At 43.8% G+C, this 27,219-nt stretch overlaps 1 protein-coding gene across 2 annotated transcripts in view; it reads right to left on the reverse strand.

Annotated features, from left to right (window-relative positions):
* WIPI1 (WD repeat domain, phosphoinositide interacting 1) overlaps positions 1–27,219 on the reverse strand; it is a 52,506-nt gene that overhangs the window by 6,663 nt on the left and 18,624 nt on the right. For both annotated transcript variants that reach the window (XR_013982691.1, XM_080994818.1), the window contains exons 4-10: positions 26,428–26,524; positions 8,768–8,865; positions 6,912–7,004; positions 5,674–5,744; positions 4,780–4,887; positions 2,943–3,107; positions 1,967–2,074 (exon numbers count right to left, since the gene is read on the reverse strand). Coding sequence is in view for 1 of the 2 variants with exons in the window: in XM_080994818.1 (XP_080850944.1) it covers positions 1,967–2,074; positions 2,943–3,107; positions 4,780–4,887; positions 5,674–5,744; positions 6,912–7,004; positions 8,768–8,865; positions 26,428–26,524 (740 nt within the window). In the remaining variant the exon portion in view is untranslated. The remainder of the gene's footprint in view (positions 1–1,966; positions 2,075–2,942; positions 3,108–4,779; positions 4,888–5,673; positions 5,745–6,911; positions 7,005–8,767; positions 8,866–26,427; positions 26,525–27,219) is intronic.

Below are 27,219 nucleotides of genomic sequence, written 5' to 3' on the forward strand. Positions count from 1 at the left end.
ATTGCCTTTCCATCACCACCGAGCAACCACAGTGTCGTCCCACACTTCTCCCTTACAGAGAAGACGGCAGGGCTCTCATTTAACATAAGCAGCCGACCTAGTCCAGTAGCCTGCTCTCACAGTGGCCAACAAGCAGGATCTGAGCGCAATTTCCAGCAACTGGCATTCAGAAGTATAGTATCTCTGACAGTTCTTTAGACATTAAGCGATACCCCTATTTAAACAACAACAACTATCATATTAAAGCGTATCCCTTATGGCAGTAAGCATACTCCACCACAGAAGTTCATGGCGGCCCTCTGCTACTGGGTTCACCCACTCATTGCAGATTTTCATTCACAGAATAGACCAGTTGCAAGCAAGCCCCCCACCCCACCACCAGCTGCTTGTGGGCGCCTCCTGCAAGTCCCTGGTGCCACCCAGTCCTCTTGCCCTTGCCAGCCCAAAGGGCTGGGCAGTAGCACGCACAGACGTTACACTCCACCAGGCTACATACAAGTGCTCACTTCTCTCTTTGCAAAGAGACGGGCAGTCATTCTGTTTGTTACGCTAGACAGCAAGGACGGGCTTGTAGAGAAATTCCACTGCAGCTGTCCAGATGAGGAGGAGGACACAGCCATGATTCTGAGCCACAGGCAACACCCAAGAAAAAAACCCTCACTTGAGGTGACCTAAGTTTTATGGGTGACCAGAACACACATAGGCTCCAGGCCAAGACACAAGAGTGCTGGCGATGTCTGAATGAGATGGGCGGCCCAGGGTAGCGGGCCTTTTAGTCACAGCCTCTGCATCTGAAGCATGCTGGTGTGTGAGCTGAATAGCACTTCAAAAGCTGACAGCCAAATTAATACCTAGGTGGGTGTTTAGATCCAACTACAAAGGCCTGGCATTATCTACACCCTGACGAGCGAAACACCTTCACTGTCATCTTCCGCTATTTCCAGTGCAAATATAAGCACCTCAAACTAGGAATAAAACCTACATGTTTCCCTTGTGGCTCAGTTACTTGGGCTGTGTTACTTGCCCTCCAAATCTTATCTTTCCGGAATATCTATAAACTGCAAAACATCAAGTACCACGGTAATGTACAAAAACAACCCACAACAGCTGAAACAGTTCTCTAAAAAGCAATCAGAGGCTGCTCATGCATCACCTCATCCTTTTGGGAAAACTGTATGGCAGAGGCAGCCAATGCGTTCATCCTCAAATGCTGTTGGACTACAACTCCCATTATTCAAGCAGGCTGGTGGGGCTGATGGGAGTTGAAGTCCAACAGCATCCGGAGGGCACCAGGTTGGCTACCACTGCCATAAGGACTTCCATATCTTTGCCACAGAGCAAACCTTCCTCCAGTTATGTGTCTGCTTGCCTCCAACCTTTGAAGTGTTGCTTTATGACTTTTCCCTTCCAACAAGGGAGCTTAATTTTTCTCACATATCCGTTTTGCTACATCAATTCCACACGTGACATGCATCCTTGTTGTGCTCCCTGGATCCATCCTACTCCCCAGGTCTGCACAATCTGGTTGGGGCTTTTGTGTGCAGACAATTCTGTCTTTCTGAGATAAAATGGCCTTCAGATTTTGTGCTTCAGGCCAAACCGTCTGATGGTTTTCACCCAAGAGGTCCTTGTCCATCTGGTGTAATTTTGTGAGATGCTCCCCTTGGTGGCAGGGGTGGGGGGAGAAGATGCCTACCTACAGAAAACTAGTATATACAGCCAGAGTGTGGGTGCCTGCCCTGAATCATCCATCAGGAGACATTTGGAGTTTCTGCTAGAAGGTGGGGCAGCTTTGGAATACCTCGCATAGTTCAGGAAGTCATGCATATAAATTTAACCATCAACAAATTATAGCACTACAGGGCATGATTTTATTATAGCCTGTGGCTTCCCTTTGCATATGCTAAAAACCCACCGCTAGACATTTCCCCTTGCAGTGCTCAAACAGCTCAGCTGTATCATTTACCTGTGTTTCTTGATTAGAACACACTCTCCTCCATCTTGAGGGTCCAGGTTGTAGAGGTAAAGGTGTCCATCAGACGTCGTAACCAAGAGCCGAGGCAACTTCTGGATTCTAACAAGAAATGTGCAAGAGGAGAGTTGAAAGGAACTCACAAAAGGTCTCTCCATCCATTTGCTTGCCCTGTCAGGTGGTATTTAGCAGTGAATTTTACCTGTTACTGGATGAGTAAGTTCTCCTCTGGTGCAATTACTATGCTATTTTCTCATTAAGCAGACGAAAAGTGGATGCACACACCACATCCTGATGGTACAAATGTACAGATATTGGCCTTGCTCTGCTTAACACATCAGTGGAGATCTTCTCCTACATGAGACCTTCCCGAATGCAGTCACTATGAGCACCACCACCACTACCGTGAGCCTTCGCCACAACTTGGAATAGGGCAAAAAAAATCCATCAATCTGATTTCTGCCAAGCAGAGGTAGTCAACATGATGCTCTCCAGGTAATGTTGGACTACAAGCCCCATCAGCCCCAGCCAGCACGGCCAACAGACAGGACTAATGGGAGTTGTAGTCCACAGAACATCACATTTACTACTCCTGGGCCAAAGACATCCTCAGCCTATCTTCTTGTAGGCAGAAAGCCCCTAAAGAGACCACTGCAATCTACTCTCTTTCAGACCTGGGGCACAAAACAGATTAAAATTCTGAACTGCCTGTATTGTGCACCCAGCAGCTTCCCTGGAGCAGATGCAGATGGCAGTGGTCCAGTGCAGAAGAAGCAAGATACAGAACATTTCCACACGTTGCATCTTGCCACGCAGTCAAGACATTTCTAACCAACTTCCAGCTTGCCTCAACTCAGGGTGTGTGTGTGTGTGTGTGTGCGCGCATATATATATGCTGCTCTGAGAGATGCCTATGTATATATACACAGAAGGAGCTGCTGCTCGGTTGCTATAGCCACAGCTTACGTACGTGGAGAGCACACAGATGTTCCTTTGTCCAGAGAAGTTCAAGCGCACGGTGGCAAAGGCCCGGTCCTGGCTCATCATGCCTGACACTTGAGAAGGGAGGTAGTTGGTGGCGGCCATGAACATCTTGCCCATGTAGCCGCTCCAGGACGGGGGTTCTTCCGGCCGGCTAAGAAAAACAAAGCAGCAGGCACTGAGATTCTTAGTCTAGTATCTAGACCAGGCAGCATCAATGCAATAGTGTGGTCCTAAACCCCTCAAGGCTACATACATGCAACTTCCCTGGCTCCTATTCATCCTTTGCTAATTCTTCTTTCCCCCTTGGGAGTTTCCCTCAGTGTCAGCATTTTAAGAGTATAAGAACCTCGGGGCATACACGAATCTACAACTTATTAAAGTGCAACGTGGCATGATATAATTGCCAATAAAGTCAAACCATAAATCTACATGCAAGTTAAAATTGTATCAGCTGTCCAACTGTGTGTGAAGTTTCGTCATCTATAATGCCGGCACAGCTGTGCTTGCTTGAGCTAACTTGTCTGCTCCAACAAGAACGAGTATATTTAGGCAACAATGCTATAAGTCACTGTGTGTCCCAATGATAACTGGGCAAAACACTCCTATGCTGGGAAGTGAATGCAGTGATCTGTTAAGATACAGCCTGTACAATTAAAACCCCATTTCACAGAAAGCCATTATGAATGTACCTTCTTACCCAAACACTAATGAATAGCTAAAAACAAGTCTGTACTAAGCAAAGGGTTGTGTTCTAACTTTAAATCTACCACGGGAAGCAGTTATCAGTGATAGCCAATCATTTCTCAGGGCTTCTGCATACGTTATCTATTTTCAACATTTATCCTGGATAATGTGCATTATGTTAAAGAGGCTCAGTTCCACCCAAGCCAATTCCAGTTTTCCTCCCTAGTAATCTTTGGCCTAGCCTCCCCCAACCTAGCGCCCTCTGATGACCTTGCACTCCATTCCCATCAGCCTCAGTCAGCATGGCCAATGGTCAGGAATTATGGGAGCTGTAGTTCAAAATGTGTGGAGGACACCAGCACTGTGGATGGCTACTCTAATAGTCATTGCTTCAAAACAGACTTGAAGTTATCCAGAGACAAAGATGGCAGCTATCTTTTTCACAGATACCAAAGCTGCACCCAGGCTACCATTGGGTGATGCACAATGTCCATATACAGCCAAAGATAGCTGCCCCTGCTACAAACAGCAATTCTTGAACTGAAGTTACTGGTTTTGCAAACAGACACTTGGCCCAGAAACAACTGAAGGCAGAAACAGACGCAAGCGCTTTGCAGACTTGTGCTGGTCACAGAGCTGCAACGACATTGCCTCTCTCCAACAAACGTCTGGAATAAATACTGTGGCCTGGAAGCTGGACCTTGGGCTGGATGCTGGAGCAGTTTCCTGGGTCTAGCACACCCCAGATCCACCTTCACCATCAATTCCGGTCCCAGGCTCCTTCAGTTCTGCTCTTCCTGGCTCCTGGAGTGCTGCCACAACCATCAGGCATGCTCTTGATTCCTGTCTCCTGTCCTAACAATCCCAATTCTCAGCCACAGGTTCATCCCACTGTGTGGCATCACAACTTTGTCTAAACAACATGGGCCCATTTTAAAAAAAGGACGATAACAGCCAGTAACTTGCTGGAAACGACAAGCACATACCCAGATCCCATATCCTGGGGCCAACTGACAGTGATGGCTTAGATATGTATGAGCCACGTTTTCCCATTCTTCCCATAGCTTTGCTGGGCCAGTGCTGAATCTCACTGTAGCAAAGATTCCCCGCAGCCCACGCGGCACTGTTTGGATACCCACCTGTCTGTGAGATGTTCCAGCTTAAAGATGTGAACGGTCTCGGTGTTGCTTGACGCACACAAGAATTGCGAGTCCATACTGAACACCAGGGAGCTGATGTTCACGTACCTAAGCCCAAGGGAAGGAAAGAGGATTGCTGCAGCTGACACAAAAACAAAAAGGAGGTCAGGCCGTGCTAGGCCGTGGCCAAAATAAGCAGATCTGAGAGATCTGCAGGGTGGAGGGAGTGGTGGAAATGAACGTGATATGATCAAATCATATCCTGCTGCTGGTCTGTGTGTCCTACAGCTAGGGATCCAACAATGAGTGAATGTGGTGTAGCACTGGAAAAGAGAATGGGCTGTAGCCCTCATTTCAAAATCTCAGCTCAGCCATTAATTCATTTACTGTAAGCCACAATGCCTCAGCCCCTGCAAACCTGTTACATGGGGATAATACTGCATATTATTCTGGCTCCCGTACTAGGTTTTCAAATAGCCTCTGACCATTGGCACACCTTGCAAGAATGGACCGGTGTTTTAAAAAGCACAGTGGGGGAAAAAGATCCCTAAAGTACTTCACCCTATATTATACCTCTCCTGTACTTGCGTACCTAAGCAGCGATTTTCCCAGTTACGCCCAATGAAGGCACTCGCTGTGTACCAGTGAAAACCTCAATGGTATTGGACCAGCCAGGCGTGATACCAGAAACTCCCACACCAATCATACTGTTTCTCAAATGTGTTGCGTTCAATGGCTGTGAAAGCAAGGAAAGGCAACAGGCCCTCCCATGTGTTTTGGAGAGTGTTCCCGAAACATTTCCTAGGTAAGGACCCTCCTAGGTAGCAGGGCGTGCATTTCATATGGGGTCAAAAAAGAAGAAGAAAAAGAGCCACTGATGAGTGTAGCACTGACCTCTTCATTCCTCTTCTGAATTCATAGACCTTTTGCCCCTCAGGGATGGAAAACACCCGAATGACGGTCCCCTGAAGGAAAACAGGTAAGGCATGAAAGTCACATAGCCATCAGGTTGCAAGGACCAGCTGCCTTCACAGAAGAGATGCTACAATTATTCCGGCATGGACATTCAGTACATGTACACACACACACACACACACACACACGAATAAATTAAGTATTTCCTAGCACTCACAAACGAGGGACGCAGGTGGCACTGTGGGTTAAACCACTTGCCGATCAGAAGGTCGGTGGTTTGAATCCCCGCGACGGGGTGAGCTCCCGTTGCTCGGTCCCTGCTCCTGCCAACCTAGCAGTTCGAAAGCACGTCAAAGTGCAAGTAGATAAATAGGTACTGCTCCAGCGGGAAGGTAAATGGCGTTTTCGTGCACTGCTCTGGTTCGCCAGAAGTGGCTTAGTCATGCTGGCCATGTGACCCGGAAGCTGTACGCCGGCTCCCTCTGCCAATAAAGCGAGATGAGCGGCACAACCCCAGAGTCGGTCACGACTGGACCTAATGGTCAGGGATCCCTTTACCTTTACCTAGCACTCACAAACAGTGTTAGGATAGGTACTGTGATCCTAAGAAAGACTACATAGAAGCCACTGCTTTCATTGGAACTTACAACTAAGGCTGAAGTTCTAAGCACAAATGACTTGGCAGCAAGCACCACTGACCTCAGCAGGATTTACATCCGAGTAAACATACTTTGGATTAATTTACAAGTTTGCTTAAATTTGGGGGCTTACACCTCAATTATGACCTAGAAGCAAGCCCCACTGATTTCAGTGGAACTTACTTGAAAGCAAGCAGGCTTAGTCTGCAGCAGTTTCTAGGAACAGTACTCAATGCCAGTTCTTCTGGTACATGTAGCCACATGCAAGATGGTTACTCCTTTGCCAGCTTTCTCTTTAAATTAGTATTTTAACGCCAATGGCTCCTCCTCAAAACGGACTTAGAAAACATGCAAACTTTTGAATACATTTCTCTGTGCTAACGACAAGGCAAGCGGGCATAAGCTTAAAATGGAAGAGGAAAAAAAACCCTAAGCGAAATACCAGAAACTTTTGCCTTGGGTGAGTAACTAATTTGCCAAATGATTCAAATGTTAAACACAACACTCGTTTTTGCTCCTCAGGGAAAACACAAGTGCCAATTGTAATTCTCTCCAGTGGTAGACATTTTGCTCACTTACCTTTTCAGAAGCACTTGCTAGTTTTGACCCTGTGGAGTTGAAGGCCAGGGCAGCGAGGGGCCCATCGTGGGCAGAAATTGAACAGACGTCTCTCTGTTAATGGGAAGGTAAACAGTTTAAGTGTGAGCCAAAAAAAAAAAAAAAAAGGCCTGGGAGAAGGGTAGGATTTCCAGTTTTTCTTCAAAAATGTGTAAACAGATTAGTAGTGTTGTAAGCAAAAGTATTTTATTAATTGCATTAATTGCATAATTTATTGCATTTATATCCCCATTTTCCCTCCCAAGGAGCTCAATGTTGCATATTTGGTTCTCCCCCTCCTAAATTCATCCCTACAACAGCCCTGTGAGGTAGGCTAGCCTAAGAGCTGGTGATTGATGGAAGGTTACCCAATGAGCATCAGCTCCATGCTCCTTCCTTAGCTATGGCAAAATTAAGGCTTCATCGGCTAAGGGCGCAGAATGCCCCCAATGATAGCACTTGAATAGTCAAGGCACAGAGAATCAGGGTGCTCCCTGACAAGCTGCTTGTTGAGCTTTCATCCGTATGTGTTTGCATGGAGGTCAGATGGCGTTGCATCAAAGCAAGCGTCACACCTATCTCCCCATCACTTTCCTTACTGCAAAAAGTCCAGACTTTGGCGGAAGTGGGTTCGTTGCGCAAGAACGCCCAGTCGACTACAGCTGTGTGACCTGGATTTGCTGGGATGAGACTCAACCCCACCTGAGAATAGCATCAGTCTGGCAGCGCCCTCCAAGACGTCAGTCTCCCTTGTTTTATTTTTACTTCAATTATGCACATACATGCAGCTCTGATGAGCTCAGTACCAGAACATCTACTCTGCATGCAGAAGGTTGCAGGTTCAACCATGGGCATTGTTCGACCACTAGAATCACCAAGAAAAGCTGGCCAAGGGCCCCATCTGAAATGCTACGAAGGCACTGCCTTGGAACCAGTCAGACGTTTGTACATGAAAAACAGTGGGCAATTCTTGATAACTAAGGATTTATGAGGGCTGACAAAGTGAAGAGTAACTCTCATTGGTATTTGGGAGTATGCTGTAGTTAAGTAAAGGTCTAGCAGGAAGTGAAAAAGAGCAACCATGGGGAAATGAAGAGGAGGGGGTAAATGCTACAATATGTTAGATTTTTTAAATAGAGGGAGGGAAGGATACCAAAGAAGAAGGAATGGCATACAAAATTGATGGAATATGTAGAAACGGCAAGCCTAACCAGCAGAAGAAGAGATCAGGAAGAAAGAGAATTTAAGGAAGACTGGAAATTGTTTGTAGAATATTTGAAGAATCACTGTAAACAAATTAAAACGTTAGCAGGATTAGAGTAAATCTAGCAGTATAAATTAAGCTGAGATAAAATGGGAAAGAAATAATACGGAGTAACTAGAATACGCAGCAGCAGAGGATAACTAGAACAAACCATGAAAAGGGGGAGGGGAAGTCAATGATTAATGCAGTTTTTTTGGTGAATTTGAAAAATTTGTAAAAGTGAAAATTACAAATGAATTTCAAAATAAAAACATACGTTTTTTTAAAATGCAATTTGGAAATACTTGTAACATTGAGCGGCAAATATGGGTGGGACAGGAAGTCAACTTTTAAATCTGAATTAATTTGATTTAATTTAAACTGAAAAGGAAAAAAAATGGCAAAAAAGGGAAGACACTGCCAGCTATTGCAGACAAGCCTGAGCTACACAAACCCTTGGTCTGACTTGGTATAAGGTAGGTTTCCCATGCTCCAGGAGCCTGATTTAAAAGAATATTTAGGGCCTGTTGAAGTGAAACAGTTCCAGAGAACATGGGCCCCCAGAGCTCAGATTGAGAGATTCCTTTCTACCTACCAAATTATTTCCGTCGTACAGCACAATCTCGCCGACGGTCGTGCTGCCGGGGTATGCCAAGTAGGAATTGGAATGGTTGATAGAAAGTGCACACAAACCTAGAGGTGGAGGGAAACAAATTGCATTGTCAGGCAGAGATGCTGAGCTCCTGGTATGAGCAGGGTGTTTTATGGACAGCGGCAGAAGGAGTGAGCTTCCTGCTTGGAAAAATGCAACTGGTCCCATTGCTGGCACTTCTAGATCAGGGGTCAGCAAACTTTTTCAGCAGGGGGCCTGTCTACTGTCCCTCAGACCTTGTCGGGGGGGGCGGATTATATTTTGAAGAAGAAAAAAATGAACGAATTCCTATGCCCCACAAATAACCCAGAGATGCATTTTAAATAAAAGGACACATTCTACTCATGTAAAAACATGCTGATTAGCGGACCGTCCGTGGGCCGGATTTAGAAGGCGATTGGGCCAGATCCGGCCCCCGGGCCTTAGTTTGCCTACCCACGGCCTAGAACATGGGTAGGTAAACTAAGGCCCAAGGGCCGGATCTGGCCCGCAGACGGTCTGGGAATCAGCGTGTTTTTAGATGAGTAAAATGTGTGCTTTTATTTAAAATGCATCTCTGGGTTACTTGTGGGCATAGGAATTCGTTCATATATTTTTTTTCAAAATATAGTCTGGCCCCCCACAAGGTCTGAGGGACAGCGGACTGGCCCCCTGCTGAAAAAGTTTGCTGACCCCCTGTTGTAGATGCAGGCTGAGGTGACTCCTCACCTGCAACAGGAAATCTCTCTGACTCTGGCGACACCTGCAGGCAAGTGAGGGCACAGCTCCATGCACAATACAAAAAGACTATTTTGTCAATAAAACACCCCATTCTCAATCGCTCCCCGTCTCCTTTTTTTTTTTTTACACAAACCAGCCCCTTGCTTCATATTATGCCCTTAAAAACGGCGCAGCCTTTCTGTTTTGGAGATCACCAGAGAGATAGCCCCGGAATCCTTCAGAAAGCTGTTGGTAAGGGCGATTTTCATGGTGTGGTGTGCAAAATGGGAAAACAATGAGTTCCTTTGGATGTGGAGGACAGGGAGAGCATTTGTTGCTGTGCAGGGAAGACGCAAGTGGTTTTCCTTTGACTCTTGCAGGTGGAAACAGATAACCAAGACCCCTAAGGCAGCCGCTTCTAAGCATCTTGCATGCACCTGGAATGACATGGAGAACTTGCCACTAACACACAGTGAGAACAGCCTTGCCATTATTGCCCCTGCCTCCACAGATTTCTGAATGGAGGCTAGCAATGCTAAACCTCCCCCATCATTAGAGATGACAGGCAGACACTTCTCTATACAGTGGTACCTCGGGTTACAGACACTTCAGCTTACAGACTCCAGAGTTCTTTTTTTTTTCTTTTTGCAGATAAATATTTATTGATTTTTCAAAGAGAAAAAAAAACAGAAAAGGAAAACCACATACAACAGACAAAAAGAAAAACAACAACAAAACACAAAACCAATAAACAATATACACAATAAAGAAGTTTTCACCTACAATTTTACATTGTCATTTCTTTCTGGGCTTCCTTCAGCTCGTCCGTAAATCTTCCGTAGTAGAAATCAAAATTACGCATTACCTGGTTTGTATTGTCGTTATACATTTCTCTTCCTCTATTTTCATTAAACAATAACTCTTAGTCTTTCACAGTACTTCTCTGAATCCCCTTAACGTTATTTGTCCTTTGCTAATATGTTCCAGGTAATCTACATATTTTCCCCATTCCTTGATAAACTTTTGGTCTCTTAGATATCTAATCTTTCCCGTCAATCTATCTAAGTCCGCGTAGTCTAGTAACTTTAATCTCCACTCCTCTATTGTTGGTATTTCCTGTTTTTTCCACTTCTTGGCGAGGGTTATCCTTGCTGCTGTAACTGCATAATATACAAATTTATGATCTTTCTTTTTTATTTCGTTCCCTAATATCCCCAACAGGAAAATTTCAGGTTTTTTTATAAACGTATACTTTAACACCTTCTTTAGTTCATTGTATACTTTTTCCCAAAATTCTCTCACTCTCCCACACTCCCACCACATGTGGTAAAAGGAGCCCTCCTTCTCTTCACATTTCCAGCATTTGCTATCTACTTTATACATTTTCGATAGTTTCGCAGGTGTTATATACCACCTGTAAAACACCTTCATAACGTTCTCTTTCACCGTTATACACGCCGTAAAGTCCAAACCTTCCTTCCATAGATTCTCCCAATCCTCAAATTGTATGTTGTGACCCACATCTCTAGCCCATCCAATCATCACTGTTTTAACTTCCTCATCTCCCAAGTTCCAATCCAGCAATATCTTATACATTTTAGATATTATTTTCACATCGTTGTTTATGATTTCCATCTGAAATTTTGATTCTTTATCTGCATACCCTCTATCTTTGATCTCTTTTCTAAACATCTCATTAACTTGGAAGTGATGGAGCCAATCATACACATACTCCTTAACCTGCTCATATGGCTTTAGTTTCCATTTCCCATCATCTTTCATTAACAGTTGACCATATGTTGCCCAATCACTTCTCATATTGATTTTCTTGACACTCATCATTTCAAGGGGTGAGAGCCAGTGCGGTATTTTAGGTTCTAGTATGTTTTTATACCTTTCCCATGTTTCAATAAGTGGACCTCTAAAAATATGATTCTCAAACCCCTTATGCACTTTCCTCTTGCCACACCATAGGTAGGCATGCCAGCCGAACCTATTGTCGAAGCCCTCTAAATCGAGTAGCTCCTTATTCACTAGTTTGACCCAGTCTTTTATCCAACAGAGGCATGATGCCTCGTAATACAGTCTCAAATCTGGCAGGGCAAATCCTCCCCTTTCCCTTCTATCTGTCAACAATTTAAATTTTATCCGAGGTTTTTTGCCCTGCCAGATATATCTTGAAAGCACTCTTTGCCATTCTTTAAATGTTCGGCTCCCTTTAATTATGGGGATAGTCTGAAATAGGAATAGTACCCTCGGTAATATATTCATCTTAATAGTATTAATCCTTCCCCAAAAGGACAGTCTCAGTCCTCCCCAAACTTCCAAATCTTTTCTTATTTCTCTCCACACCGACTCATAATTATTTTTAAATAGATCTATATTTTTGGGCGTAAGCCAAATCCCAAGATATTTCACTTTCCTAACCACTTCTATCTGTGATTGGTGTTGGATTGTCTCTATTACACTTTGATCGACGTTCTTAGCCATCATCTTCGTTTTCCTCTTGTTTAATTTGAAGCCTGCCATTTCCCCAAATTGGTCTATCTCCTTTAAAATTTCTTCTATTGTAGTTATTGGGTCTTCCGTCATTATTACTAGATCGTCTGCAAATGCTTTGATCTTATAGGCATTTTGTCCAATTGTTACTCCTTTAATTTTCCCGTTTTGCCTAATTGAATTCAGAAGTACTTCTAATACCATTATGAATAGCAGCGGGGAGAGTGGACATCCCTGTCTTGTACCTTTCTGTATCTTTATTTCTTCTGTCACGATGTTATTTATGATCAATTTAGCTTTTTGCTCTGTGTATATCGCTTTTACACCATTGAAAAAATCTTTGCCCACTTCCATATGTTCCAAATTCTTCAGCATGAAGTCCCACACTACATTATCAAACGCTTTTTCTGCATCCACGAACATCATTATTGCTTGTTTATCAATCCTGACAGATAAGAATTCTAACATATTAATTATATTTCTTATATTGTCTCTCATATACCTGCCGGGAAGGAAACCAGCTTGATCTTTGTGGATAGTTTCTACCAGTAGAGACTTCAGTCTTCTTGCCAGAATTCCTGCAAAGATTTTATAGTCCGTATTTAGCAGCGAAATCGGCCTATAGTTTTTAACCTGGGTTAGATCTGCGTCCTGTTTTGGGATAAAGGTAATATATGCCTCTTTCCAGGTCTCCGGAATCTCCCCTTTTCTTAAGATGTTATTCATAGTCTCCTTCAAGGGATTCATCAAAACAGATTTCATCTCTTTATAATAGCCCGCTGTAAATCCATCAGGTCCCGGAGCCTTCCCTCTCTTTAGATCTTTGATTACCTCCTCTATCTCTTCTATTTCGATTGGCTCGTTTAGTCGTTGTTTCTTATCCGTTGGGATTTTCTGCACCATTTTATTTTTCAAAAATCTCTCTATCCTCCTTAAATTATTTCTCTCTTTATTTTTGTAAAGGCTTCTATAGTAATTCAGGAACTCATTCCTAATTCCTTTTGGGTCAGTTACTTCTTCTCCCTCTCTTATAATTCTATTTATTGTACCTTGTTCTTTCCTTTTCTTAATTTGCCATGCAAGCCACTTACCAGATTTATTTGAAAATTCGAAATTCTTTTGTCTTAGTCTTTTTATATTCCACTCTACTTCTCTGTTTATTATTGTGGCAAATTGGGCTTGCAAAATTTTGATATTTTCTTTTGTTTCCTGACAGTTAGGTTTCCGAATTAATTTTTGTTCACTGTCCATAATCTGCTTTAAGATTATCTCTTTTCCTTTCTCTCTATTCTTATTTTTAATCACATTCTGTTGAATAAAATATCCTCTTATTACAGCTTTACTTGCATCCCAAACTGTATTAATGCTTGTACCTTTGTCACAATTATCCGCAAAGTAATCTGTTAGCTTTTTTTGCGCATTCTCTACAATTTCCTGGTCATCTAGGAGGTATTCCTTTAATCTCCATCTGAAGGTTCTTCTCTCGAAATTCTCCAATTCATATTCTATCGGACTGTGATCAGAAATTACTCTCGGTTTTATTTCTACTTGTTTGATCCTAGGGCACAATTCACTCGATACCCAAACCTGATCTATCCGTGACATCGACTGGTGTGGCTCAGAGTGAAAGGTATACTGTTTGCCTAATGGATGTCTAAGACGCCAAATATCTATCAAATTACAATTTTTCACCATTGAGAAAAAGGATTTTGGTAGTTTCCCTTCTTTGCTTACTCCTTCCCTAAGTTTATCCGCATCTAGGGAAACCACACCGTTCATGTCCCCCATTAAAATAATTTTCTGATCCATATATTCCGAGATTTTCCCTTCGAGATTTTTAAAGAAATCAGTCTTATTGCCGTTTGGCGCATATATTCCAATCACAACCAAATTCTCTCCTTGCCAATTAATTCGAACCGCTACCATTCTCCCCTCCTCATCTTTGAATATTTGTTTGGCTTCAATCTTATTTTTAATGTACAGCACCACCCCTCTCTTCTTTTCTCTATCAGAAGATTCGAATTCAATTCCTAATCTTTTATTAATTAACAGTTTTTTATGTCTTTTAGCCACATGCGTCTCTTGAAGACACATGATATCCAGGTTTTTCTTTTTCAAGAATTGTTCAATTTTATTCCTTTTTTTTTTCTCATTCATTCCATTAATATTCCAACTCAAAATTTTTAACCCCATAATGCCTGGCATTCACCTGACTTTTCTTTTTTTTCTCCCTTCTTTTCCTCTCTTTTTTCCCTTATAAGTTTTCTGTGTTTTCTTCCTCCCCTTCTTCTTCTTCGTTCGATCTACTTCCGCTCGCTTCCTGTTCGTCCTCTGTTCTTATATCTCTTGGTGATCCACCCTCTGCTTCTTTTGCTCCACCCTCCTCAGATTTCAGCTCCTTATACTTCCTCAAAAATTTCCCAGTTTCTTCTGAGTTTACCAGCCTATGTCTTTTGCCTCTGTACTCAAATGATACTCCTTCGGGGAACTCCCACCTAAATTCAATTCTATTCTTCTTCAATGTCTGTGCTAGTGGTTTATAAAAGTCTCTTCGTTTAAGTAATCTAATTGGGATATCTTTAAAGATGATTATGTAGTTTCCCCCTATGTTCAGCCTCTTTTCCCTGTTTTTTTGTAGAATCCTATTTCTCACTTCCTTATCCCTAAATGTAATCAAACAATCACCTATAAATTTTTTCGCTCTTATTGTTTTAGCACGCATTCTAAATGCATTCTGCACATTATTAGCCATTTCTTCTACTGGTATGTCCATCCAATCTGCTAATTCTTTTATCAATCTTTCTTTAATATTTTCACCTTGTATCTCCGGAACTGCTCTCAACCTGAGATTCGCCTCTCTCTGCCGGAGTTCATTCATTGCTATAACATCTTTTATCTCCTCTTGTGCTTTATTTAAATCCAACATTTCGGCTTTAATCCTTTCCTTGTCCCGTTTGATATCCTTTAATTCCAATCTTGTCTTCTTTATCCCTTCCTCTACATTTTGCGTTCTCCTAAATACTTCTTTTATCTGGCCTTTGAGTTCACTAACAGTTTCATCAATCTTTTTATCCATATTTCCAATTTTGTTATCCACTTGTTCTAACTTATGCTCTAAATTATTTTGACTCTGTTTAATCTCCACTAGCATCTTCACAATATCCGCCTTAGAATCTGTTTCTTGCTTAGACCCCCTCCTTTCTCCGGGAGTCCCCCCATTCGTACCTTTCTTCACCGTATATGACATCTTGTATTCTTATATTTTCCTTGTTCCCCCTGTTTCATATAACACCTTCACTTATATTTCCCTCCTCCAATTCCCCCCTCTCTTTTTTTTTTACTGTTTAAACTGCATGAAATTGCTATCTCCCACCCAAATATTTACCGTTCATTCAATATATGGTTCTCTCCCAGCGGAGCTTTTTAACCACTCAGAATACTCCTCCAGTCAAATAGACACACAGGCTGGAGTTAATAGAGAGAGAAGTAAAGTTGGTAGGGAGAGGAGTGAGGTAAGATGAAAGAAAGGAGGAAAGAGAAAAGCGGGTGGAAGCAAAAAGTTGTAAATCAGTTAATCTTAGTCTCGCCACTAGAGGTCACCAAGTCTCTTCAAAGTAACGCTGTTTCTTGAAATATCACAATATCTTGATTCACAAACATTCAATCTCTCCTACATATCAAAAATCCCGAAGAGCAGGGGGATAGTATATCTACAATAAGTCCGAGATGTGTTTGCAGTAAATCCGAGGCGTCTCTATTTTCCCCGCCACAGAAATAGATGTAGTTATAGTCTTTTTCTTTTTCTTCCTTTCTCCTTGTGCTTTCCCTCAATCCACCACGCTCAGAGATTTTTAATGGCGACGGAGCCTTCTCTTCCGGTTTCCCTTCTCTTTGCGCTTTTAAATTCAAAATAGGGAGAAGTACCCCTTTCGTCTATTTCAAGCCTCCGTTTCCTCAAGGACTCTCAGCTGCAACAATTTGTCCCTGGTCTCCCCTTTTCTCCCACAAGCCTTTTAATATTGAGTCTCTGCACAAAAGTTACTTTTAAGAGGGAGATAAATAAGAAGAAAACAAAGTATCCGCCAAGGCAACTCACTTTCACTTTCCCAGCACTGGAGTCGTATTGCGTCTTGCAGATTCCGTTTTCAAGCTGAACTCCGTTTACACCTTTATTTCACTCCCCGACTTCCTTGTTGGTATTACCACAAAATTAGGCGTTTTTGAAGTCGGAGTTCTTAGGTATGAGAGCGCAGCGCTTTCACAACAAGCCCGGGGCTTCGCTATATGGAGGTCGGCAATGGCTTCCCTCGACCCGCTGAGCAACACCGCCGTTCTCTTCGCTTCGTTTGAAGCTACCTGACAGCAGAGCTGGTCGCTTCCAGTCGCTACGGGAACCAGGTTCTCTGGACACCCTCCAGAGATGTTTTCGGGGGGCTTCCGCGCCCTAAAGCCCCCCTAATCCTCCAAAATAGCCCGGGGTTTCCCTCTCGGTAAAACCCCCGCTTGTAACGAGATCGCGCTGCACCGGAGGTCCAGTTCAGAATTTTCTACCCAAATCCCAGCATGTCTTCTCTTGAGTTCTTGGTAGGCTTCAGCTCACCCCTTCTGGTAAACACTGGTGAATTCACAGGCTTTCCTTCTTCATCTCAAGCCCCTTCATTAACCCAGACTCCAGAGTTCTTAACCCAGAAATAGTACCTCAGGTTAAGAACTTTGCTTCAGGATGAGAACAGAAATCGTGCGCCGGCAGCATGGCGGCAGCAGGAGGAGGCCCCATTAGCTAAAGTGGTGCTTCAGGTTAAGAACAGTTTCAGGTTAAGCACGGACCTCCAGAACGAATTAAGTTCTTAACCCGAGGTACCACTGTACAGCCCTGGCCATCCCCCAGCAAGCTTTTCCAAGGGGCTGCCATTTTCTTGTAAAGAAGAAGAGAAAATGTCTTTCCTTATCATCATTGCATCTTCACTACATTTTTTAATCTGCCTAGTCATTTTTTATTTTTGGAAAAGGTTGCAAACAAACAAACTGGCTCTCTTCTGCCCAAATTGGGTTCAGATTAGGGATGATACAATGCAAGTCCCTTTTCAAAAGTTCCCCCAGGGGTTTCCCTCCCTGAAAAACCAGAGGGGGAGACAAACTGACCACTAATGGCCAGCTGGAGACATTATACTTCAGTGGCTGACAAATGTGCCTTCATAAATTGGTTGATAAACTGTTGCGGCCATCATACACACACCCCTATTCAACAGTCTGCAACAGAATGCTTCTTTTAGTAGGGGGGTGACTTTGAGGGTACCAGGAAATGCATCCTCCGCAGGCACATGCGTGGGCACTGGTGACCCTGATTTTCTTTCATCCAAACCACTTTATGCTGGTGGAGGAAAGCCAACAGCACAGAGTTGCAGTCTTAAATGCCTGTAAGGAATGGGAAGGGATCCCAAACCAGAGACACAAACACACACACACACCATGGCGGTGCCAGGGATTCCACTTTGGGAAAGCATGGGTTCAGAGAAGGGCAGAAAGACGCATACGCAGCATAAAACATTTCTTCTACAATGATGAGAGAAAAAGCCCACAGACACTGCTTCCCAGAGTCCTCAAGTGAACTCTGCATGTAAAGCTGGAAGTCAGGAAAGCGACCCCTTGGAATACTGGCCCTCTTTCTTGTGGCACAGCCCGCTTCCTCTCCTTGGCAGGCACCACGTCACGATATTCGGAAAGGGCAAGTGGCAAAAGGCCGGGCTCTCATTCAAGTGAATAAGCCCACATCTGGAATGAATGTCCCACTTCAAACTGTATTACGTGTGTGTGTGTCACAGGATAGAAAGATCTATTGCGGAAAATAATTTCCCAGCAGACAGATCTAACTAACTAGGGTGTCTGGGAGTAGTGCTTCAGGCTGGCTATTCTTAGGAGTCTCTTTTCCTCCCCACAGAGAGCAGATAAACAACCATTTGACTTTCAGAAGACATCTGAAAGCAGCCCTGTTCAGGGAAGTTTCTAAAGGTTGATGCTTTCTTGTGTTTTTAATATTTTGCTGAGAGCCTCCCAGAGTGGCTGGGGCAACCCAGTCAGATGGGTGGCCTATAAATAAAATGGTTGTTGTCATTATTATTGTTATTAAACAGTTCATCTTGAAGTCAATGGTACAGGCCACGTGCAATTTAACACCTCAGTGAGAACAAGGCCCAAATGACATTATGTACTGCTTGTTCCATCACAGAGATTTCGAAGTGCTCTAAAAACTTTGGGAATAACAAAGGAAAGATCAGGAGACATGAGTAGGCTTACCACCAGCTCTTCATTTCAAAGAACAATACTCCTTTTTTAAAATGAATTTTATGTGAAGTCTAATATTATCTATTAATTCAAAACAGCTCAATGCCAAAATAGGATTCTATGTGGTAACGAAAGCACTGAGAATCACTGGGTCCAAGAAGCCCCTTATTAAGCCTGCTGCAGCCACTGTTGACATATCACAGCAACAAGAAGAGACGATCTGTAAGCAGGTACATACAAGAAACGCCAGGAACCTCCTTTGATGGCCTTTTCAGAGTTATTAAAAAGCCTGTAGGCATCCCAAAGAGATGGTGTGTACAACTCTTGGACAGGAAATAGGACCATGTGTGTTTTTCAGACAAACACTGGTGCCAGGCTATGCTGCCTTGGCAAGACCCCAAGAGCAGCAAAGCCTCTGCTCGGCACAGCTATTATCTGACATCATGACCACCGAGAGCTCTGGCAGCATCTCCTAACAGCGATATTTATCTGGCCCTTGTCATCCACCAGCCACCTGATTCTCTTCTGCTGCAAAAAAAGAAAGAAAAAGAACGCAAGGCAGAAAAGAAATGGCGGAGGAAATCTTGAAGGGGGACTGGGAACCCGGGACCTTTCAGACTCCAACTCCCATCATGCCCCAGGCTGCATGGCCAATGATCAGGAATGATGGAAGCTGTGGTCCGAAAACATCTGGAGGGCCAAAGGTGAACCCGCCCTGGTTTTGAGTTTCGTCAGAGTGGGGAATGGAGGCATCGCTGAGCAGCCGAGCTGTTACCTGACGTTCAGAATGACTCAGAGTTGCCATGTTTTCCCCAGACAGAGAAATAGCAAGCAAAAGCGTAACAGTTGCATCAGACATATATTTATGATTTATTATGGGTGGGATTCATCTAACCAGCCCTGTCAGAGGGAGGCCTGGACAAGGACTTCCACTTGTATAATGGAGCTTTCTCTACCCCCTCCCCCATCCCTTCCCACTGAAACTGGCTCGGACGAAGCCCCAGAACAGCGCACAGAGAAGGAGAGGCATTCTCGTTATGTCTGGTAAGCTAGAATACTTGTGCAGATTAAACAACTGGAAGAACACAACGCTGAATTTCACCCTATGTTTACCTGCAGCGTTTTACACCAAGTTATCTCAGCATTTAATGAAAGAAGAGAAATGAGAAACATTAAAACCAAACAGAGGAACAAGAGTACAGTGGTACCTCGGGTTAAGTACTTAATTCGTTCCGGAGGTCTGTTCTTAACCTGAAACTGTTCTTAACCTGAAGCAGCACTTTAGCTAATGGGGCCTCCTGCTGCTGCCACACAACCGGAGCACGATTTCTGTTCTTATCCTGAAGTAAAGTTCTTAACCCGAAGTACTATTTCTGGGTTAGCGGAGTCTGTAACCTGAAGCGTATGTAACCTGAAGCGTATGTAACCCAAGGTACCACTGTAAAAGAACCACCTGATAACACTTGTCCATAAATATGGATGCAAAAATACAAATCCACTCCCCCCCCCCACACACTAAAACGGGGAGCACACAAAAAAAGCTCAAAACTCACCTAATTACTCTCCAAAAAAGCTTCTGTCTGGCACTTAAAAGCAGACAATGCCAGGTGTGTCTCCTGGGAGACAGTGTTTTGCAAGTGGGGAGCCACCATGCAAAAGGCCTGGTCTCAAACCTCCACCCTCTACTCCTCCCTTGCAGGGGCACATGGAGAAGAGCCTCCGAAGACAAATGCAGGGTCTGGGTTAGTTCATGTAGAAAGAGACAGGTATTGGGGTCCTGAGCCACGTTAGGCTTCCTAGGTTCCAAACCAGCACTTTAAATTTACAGTGGTACCTCTGGTTGCGAACGGGATCCATTCTGGAGGCCCGTTCGCAACATGAAAAGCCCGCAACCTGAAGTGCCATATCTGCGCAGGTGTGCCACGTGATTTGGTGCTACTGCTCGAAGCGCAATTTAGCGCTACTGCGCACATGCAAGAAGCGAAACCCGGAGGTAACCCTTTCCGGTACTTCCAGGTCGCCGCTGGAAGCAACCTGAAAAAACGTAACATGAAGCAAACATAACATGAGGTATGACTGTATCCCAGAAACTAACTGGTAGCCAGTGCAGCTGTGCCAAAATTGGTGCTATATGCAACAGAGTAGTGTGAGAATTCTGCATTTTCCAAACAGGTTTTCAAGGGCAGCCCCACGTACAACACACTGCAGGAATCCAATCTAGAGGTTTCCAAGGAGTAGATAACACTAGGTAGGCTATCCCTCTCCAGCTATACTACTGCAGCACTGCAGCAGCTTAAGGTGAATGCATCTGTCGGTATATATGACTAAGATCATGAAGAACAATTCCAACACCAAACAAGGAACATCTGAGATAAGTGCCACATTTGCAAGGCATGCATTTTAAGAGAGCTGGATGCGCCACATCACAAAGAAACTGGCTTTTGTAGCATGCAAGCCAGACAACTGCCAGGGAAAATCTTGAAAAGGAAGTCTCTGGGCTTGTGGTCTGTAGAAAGAACATTCAGCAGAGCCTATTTCCTGAAGCCCTTTGGAGATGACTGAGGATCGAGAGAATTCCGAAGCTAAACAAACTCAGCAGCGCTGTGAGTCAGCAGGCCCAGCTAGAGGTTTTGTCCAGGACAGCCGAGCAGGAAAACAAGCTGTGAAGGGCCTGGGAAAGAGCTCAGGTCTACAGAGTTGACTTCATGAAGGGACTAAGTGCAAGGCTGCAAAAAAGAAAGATGAATGGCTGCCTTCTTTATTATTCCTAGGATGTCCTAGGAACTAGTTTCCACAAGCGGCACAAACAAAATCCTCCAGACTTTCCTTGCAAAATATTTCAAAGGTGCAGAATAAGTACAAGAGAGACTAGTTCATATGAGCATCCTTCTCCCAAACCAGGGCTAAGCCAGATGTTCTGTTCTAGAGAGGGAGCATCAACTGCATGTGCCGCCCTAAAGAGGCCATGGGCTTGAACCCCAAACGCTAGAGAAAGAATGCCCCCCCCCCTGCCCATCTCCTCCACCTGGCTGGGCCATGAGCTGTTGAAAGGCCAGCAAACCCCAAACATGAATTCTGTATTTGTGCATCCCTAACCTAAATTAACTTGAAAGTTTGAGGGTCATAGTCAGTTGCCTCCCTCTGCCTATTTTGGTGTCATCTCTGCACACTAGCCGCTAATGGGGGGTGGCGGGATTTTGCACCAGGCAAAACAAGCCCAGTTTAAGACAAAGGACCTGCTGTACATGAGATCTCAGAGGAGGGGCTGTACTTTGTGTAGATAAAAGGGGGGGGGATTAATAGAACACAGGAACATAGGAAACTGCCTTGTATCATGTCACACAGTATTGTCTATACGGACTGGCAGAAGCTTTCCGGGGTTTCAGAGAGGAACTTTTCCCATCCTATCTGGAGATGCTGAGGATTGAACCCGGAACTTCCTGCATGCAAAGCAGATATACTACCACTGAACCATGGTCCTTCCTCACTAAAGACACTGTCTTAAAACTACTCTGGGGGCTTTCCAAAGGGATCTGTTTAGTCCAGCACCGCACAATTTCTCCACTAAAAAAAAGAGAGAACACAATTCTTTACCTTCCTGGAACAGAGCTTCAGGTCTATTGGCAAGCATACCCTCGCCGATGTTTATAAATGTCACAGTGGTCCTGTCCCCATGTATGAGTGGTAAGGATGTACTTGGGACAAATACAGAATGTTCTCCCCTAGAGGGAGCAGCCAAACATGTAACAGCAGAAGATTCTGATTGCAAATCTGCCCCCAAAGTCTGGGAGATACAGGCTTCAGGACCCAACCCAGTTGGCCTAGGAGCAGCAAACTGGAAAAGGGCATTAGTGGGAGGCTTGAAAGCAAATTATTTGTCATATGGAGCCTTTTACAGAATAAGAAAGAGTAGCTACACCGCCAGAGGGTGCTCTTATAAGGTGTCCAGTTAGAGGAAACTAAAGAAGTCCTAACAACAAGACATGGAGATTCTTCCAGGTGGTCACTATTTAGGGGTGGAATTCAATCACATCTCCGTAGATTCAGGCTGCGCCATGTAAGCTGATTTAGAGCTCTGGCAAAATTAAACACGCTTCCCCAAAATATTGGACTTTTTCTAAAAAGGGATGAGAAAATGCACTGATAAGACTGGGGTAACACTTGCTTGACGCAACTTTGGCTAATCTCTCTGCAAACAAATCAGGCTGAATGCTCATTAAGCAGGTCATCCGGAAGCGACCGGAATTTACTCCAAAAACAGACCCACTGGAAGAGTCGCCTTTGCAAGAGCAGAGTTGGCTTGCTAGTGTGTCAACAGAGCACAAGCAGAACAGAATCAAACCCTCAGCCTTACCACCATTAAAGTTACTCACAGGAAGAGATGGGAAACTTAGAATTTATCATTTTTTTGCTCCAGAACGAAGACAACAAATGTGAACCTCCACATATCTCAAAACCTCCGGCCTGGCTCTCAAAAAAACAGGTTAGAGGTCCTGTAAACAAATTTCCTCATTGTGTTTCTAAAACTCATATAGAGGTCTGGTTTGCAAGAAACACAAAGTCAAACCAAGGACTGGCATGAACAAGCCAAACAGAACAGAGGCATTTGGGAGTAAGGCCTATAGATTTTACTTAGAGACTTCAGTAAAAGAAAAAAAGCAATGAAAACAAACATGATCATGCTGGAGCCTCTTTGGCAAAGCATAATTAACTTCTTTCAATAATTTTGAACCTTAAATGAACTGCTGTCTTGTTTCAAAGCCCCAGGCCAGTGGATGTTTATGCCTTTGGGAGCTGTAGCGGAGGATTTTAAAAATATAATCACATCCAAAGCTTTCAATGGGTTTAATCTCCATGAGAGGCCATCTGTTAAGAGCCAGAATGAGGTCAATCTGGAGTCCAAGAGTGACTTCCCAGGGAACCAACCAGGCATTTATTGGCTACATGTGAACTGCATCACTGGTTGCTTCCTAAGGACCTGTTTCTCAGCAACACCAGTTATTCACTGAACATTCATTCCCCTTTGATTGCAGGGAAGTTATACGACACTCCATCAAGAAACTGTTATCCCACAATTCCCCATCATCTCCAGAAGTCCAACCTGTCTGGAGACACAGGCTTGCTGTGCAAGAGCACCAAATCAAAATTAATTATGCAACCTGAATTTGCCAGTTTGCAACTGAATCCCACCCTAAAATAGTGGGGAAATCCACTGAGTCAAGGCTGGAAGCATTGGGGAAGGCACTACTTTATCTAGCTCGTCTCAGATGCCCAACAAAATGACCTGTCTGGCTGTCCTTGCAGGGGCCCCCAAAATACACCATCTTCATTCTGGGTTACCCAGAACGTGATCTTCCTCTACCAATGCTGCCCAACGGGAAGCACACTCCCTCCTCACGTGTTTCTTCAATAGGACTTCAAATCCCCTCTCAGCCATGATGTTCCCCTTGGTGACCTTGGACCCGTCTCTATACCTCAGCCTAACCAACTTCAGTGCTTTATAACTTGTTCATAAATGATGTGGAGTTTAGGGGTGAGCAGTGAGTTGGTCAACTTTGCTGATGACACATTTAGGGGAGCAAAAAAAAAAAAAAAGAACAGCACAGAGCTCAAAAAGGATTCCTCCAAGCTGGGGAAATGGACATTAAAATGGAAGATGGGGTTCATAGGAAGCAAATGTAAATTGACCTATTCTGGGGCACAAAACCCCAACCTCACCTGCACGCTGATGGGATAAGAGTTGGCAGGGACAGCCTAGGAAAGGGGTCTCTGGCTTTGGTTTGATCTAGCAGGGCTCTTCTTACATTCTGACTTCATTCTGAGGGGGGCAGAAGAGAACCACCTATTCTCCATGGAATTCCTTGGGTGGGGGAAGATACAGTAATGAAAAAAAATCTAGTTTGCTGGCAATTGATGCAGGGGCATAACCCATCTTCTATTCTAGTTCCCATGGGAGTCTTCTTTTGTTCTTTAAGTGTGCTGTGTACATGGAAGGTGTCAAACAGATTGTCATTCGCTGGGATCAAGTGCCAAACTTGCTTCCTGCCGAAAGCAAAGCAGATGAGCAGGAACAAAAAGGCACGGTGGCAGGTCGAGGGGAGGAGACGGTGCTGTTGCCATTTCCTCTCCCTTGCGGCTTTTTGTCAAAGTCAGCTGCAGCTCAAATTGTGGTCAGTCCTCTCCAGAAATGTTCCGGCTAAGGCTGCTGCTGAAAGCGATGAAGCAAAAGGGCAGGTTTCCTAACTCTAAGGCTTTGCAGCAATTTGAGGGCTGCAAAGCCTTGGAAGGCCCAGGAGCTTGTTGATGACTACAACCATCGCAACAGAATACAGAATGGCCAGCAGTGACTTTGACAGCCGTCAGTTATACTGCCGCGATCTCCTGCAAAACTCAGCTTCCCGCGGTCTGGTTCACACACACAGCCAGGTAGCTGAAAATACAGTGTACGTGCTGGAAAAGCAGGTACACATCACCCACCCAACCACCATAGGTGTGAGACAATACGCAGTGTGGCACTACACACAGTGTCCATTCATACTGGACTTCACAAAAGGTGAAGTGAAACAGCACAAATTAGGAATGTACCATATGGCTGTATATGCACTGTGCAGGAATTACGCATTGCCTCAGGGGAGGGGGCTTTTCTGTATGGAGTCTCACGTAGTTTACAGCTAGGCAAGTGTGTGAACCAGCATTATGTCCCCCAAATTAAGTATTCAAAGTTTCTTGCTCTGTTACCCAGTGCAAGGAGAGTGAGGAAAGAGTATGGGAAACACGCCGAGTGAGGAATGCATAATGAAATCTCAGCATCTAGACACGAATTGGTGGCATTAAGAGGAACCAACAGCAAAACTTCCACTGGCTGAAAGTTAGTTTCAGTGTCCCCAAGAGCTCTTTGCTCCACACTTATCAGATGATGGGAAAGACAGTAGACAATACTGGTCTTGTGGGACAATTAGCCTGACCTGGTATCAGGAAGTTTCTTCTCTATCACTGGTTACTTTTCCCTTGCTCCAACAGTCCTCTCTTTTCCCAAGTCTTCTCCATAGCGCCCTCCCTTGCTAAACACACAATTCAAGTTCTTTGAAAAGTTTCATATTGAAAGTAGAACAAGATACTCCAAGGTAAGCAAAGGTATGCCATGCAAATTGTTTTTCATTTATTCCAATTGCAGTAGCTGGATTTTCTTCACAGGAAATTAATGTGTTGGGGGGGGGGATTGGATTTTATTTTTATTTTTGGGCACAGTGTATGTACAACCCCTGCCACTTCTTTTTAACAGTCACATGCCTCTATAACCAAGACACCCAAGTAGATGAGTAGGAAAAATCCCATTAACCGCATCCGCCAGAGGTACTTCACTCTTCTTACCATTCATGGACTAAACCAAACTAAACATTTTGTTCGCTTAAACCCATTCCAGCTCCCTCTCCTGATGTTGTTAGATCAGTGCAAATCTAACTAATGCCTCCAACTGAGAACTGAACACTGTCAAGATATTCCTTTCCCAAGGTCAACCAAGCAGCCTGATGCACAGCAACTCCAGATGCTGTAAACAAGAATCTCCTTCAGATGCTGCAACAAAATCACAGCCCAGGTCTGGACTACAACTCCAGCACCGAAGGCAGCTGCAGTCTAAATCACCTGGCAGGCACCGGTCTGGCCCCAGGGCTCTTTTAGTCCAATTGAGCATTCACTTACAACCTTCCTACATAATCCCTGAGGAGTGAAGGAAGTGTCACTCTCCATTTGGCTGCTTAAAGAAGGGCATATTCACTTGAAAGGATAATTTCACAATCGCCCAGAAACGTGTACTTGTTTTTTTTATTAACCCTGCAACCATCACAGCACAAGGAAAACCACAGGTCCTTTTGCCCCAATTTAAACTGGTTATCAGTTACTACTGCTGAATGAAGCAACAAAGCTACCCCCAAGAAGCAGAGAGCTACAAAAGGACTTTCCTTAGGGTGTTAGAAAGGTGAGAGAAAGTCTTTCCATTGAATGAATGCACCCCATGGGGCTTTTTGACACAGCATACCAGTGACATAGGGATACCTGCAATGAGTTTACAGACTAGCTGTGCTAAGTCCACCACCCACAGAAAGCTAGGCTTATTCTCTTACCTGTTGTGTTTGGAGGGGTGTCCAAGATCGTTTTCAGAAGCTTCATGTCCTTAATGTTATGGATATAAATAGATTCCTCCAAGCAAACAATTAGTCTCTGCAAATACAAAAAAAAAGCACAAGTTGTTGCTTAGGAATAAGATAGGCCTCAAAACATTCCATCAGTACATGCCAGTTGCACTGGGAAGGTTCACAGACCGGCTCGGACTATCTACTTGGGAGAAAAGGCATCAGGTGTTCACAACAAACAGAAAGAGATATGATCTATGCTGAACTTGGTTTGGTCAAGAAAAATTATCTTAATCACTAAGATAAACTACTGTTTGCACTATAGGAAGATATAGAAGCGAAGTGGCAGAGGGAGATCTGTCAGCTTAAAACAGATTACATTTCACCTCTTTTTTTTTCAAATCTTCCAGCAATAAAACAGTAGCGTATTCCAAAAGCTAAGGTACAACTCTCTATTACATCTGCCTGAATGGCCCTCTACCTGGAATAAATAGCATTCCCCTAAAATCACATCCACTCAAAAAGGTGGAATTAGAAGAAACTTCAGTAAGGGTACCAGAGCTTATTTAAACGTTACATTTTTAGTGTGTGTCCTACAAGCTGAAAGATAGCATTTCGTATTTCATTTTTTAAAAAAATAGTATTTATTAAGATTTAAAAGGTTACAAAAAGAAAAAATAGAAAACAGCATATTAAGCAAAAACAGAACATCACATCACAATAAGGAAAAGAAGAAGAAAAAAAAGGACTAAAAAGATAAAAACAGTTAAATAAAAAAATGAA

The sequence above is a fragment of the Podarcis pityusensis genome (genome assembly GCF_964106645.2).
Source record: "Podarcis pityusensis genome assembly, chromosome: 2".
Lineage (NCBI taxonomy): Eukaryota > Metazoa > Chordata > Lepidosauria > Squamata > Lacertidae > Podarcis > Podarcis pityusensis.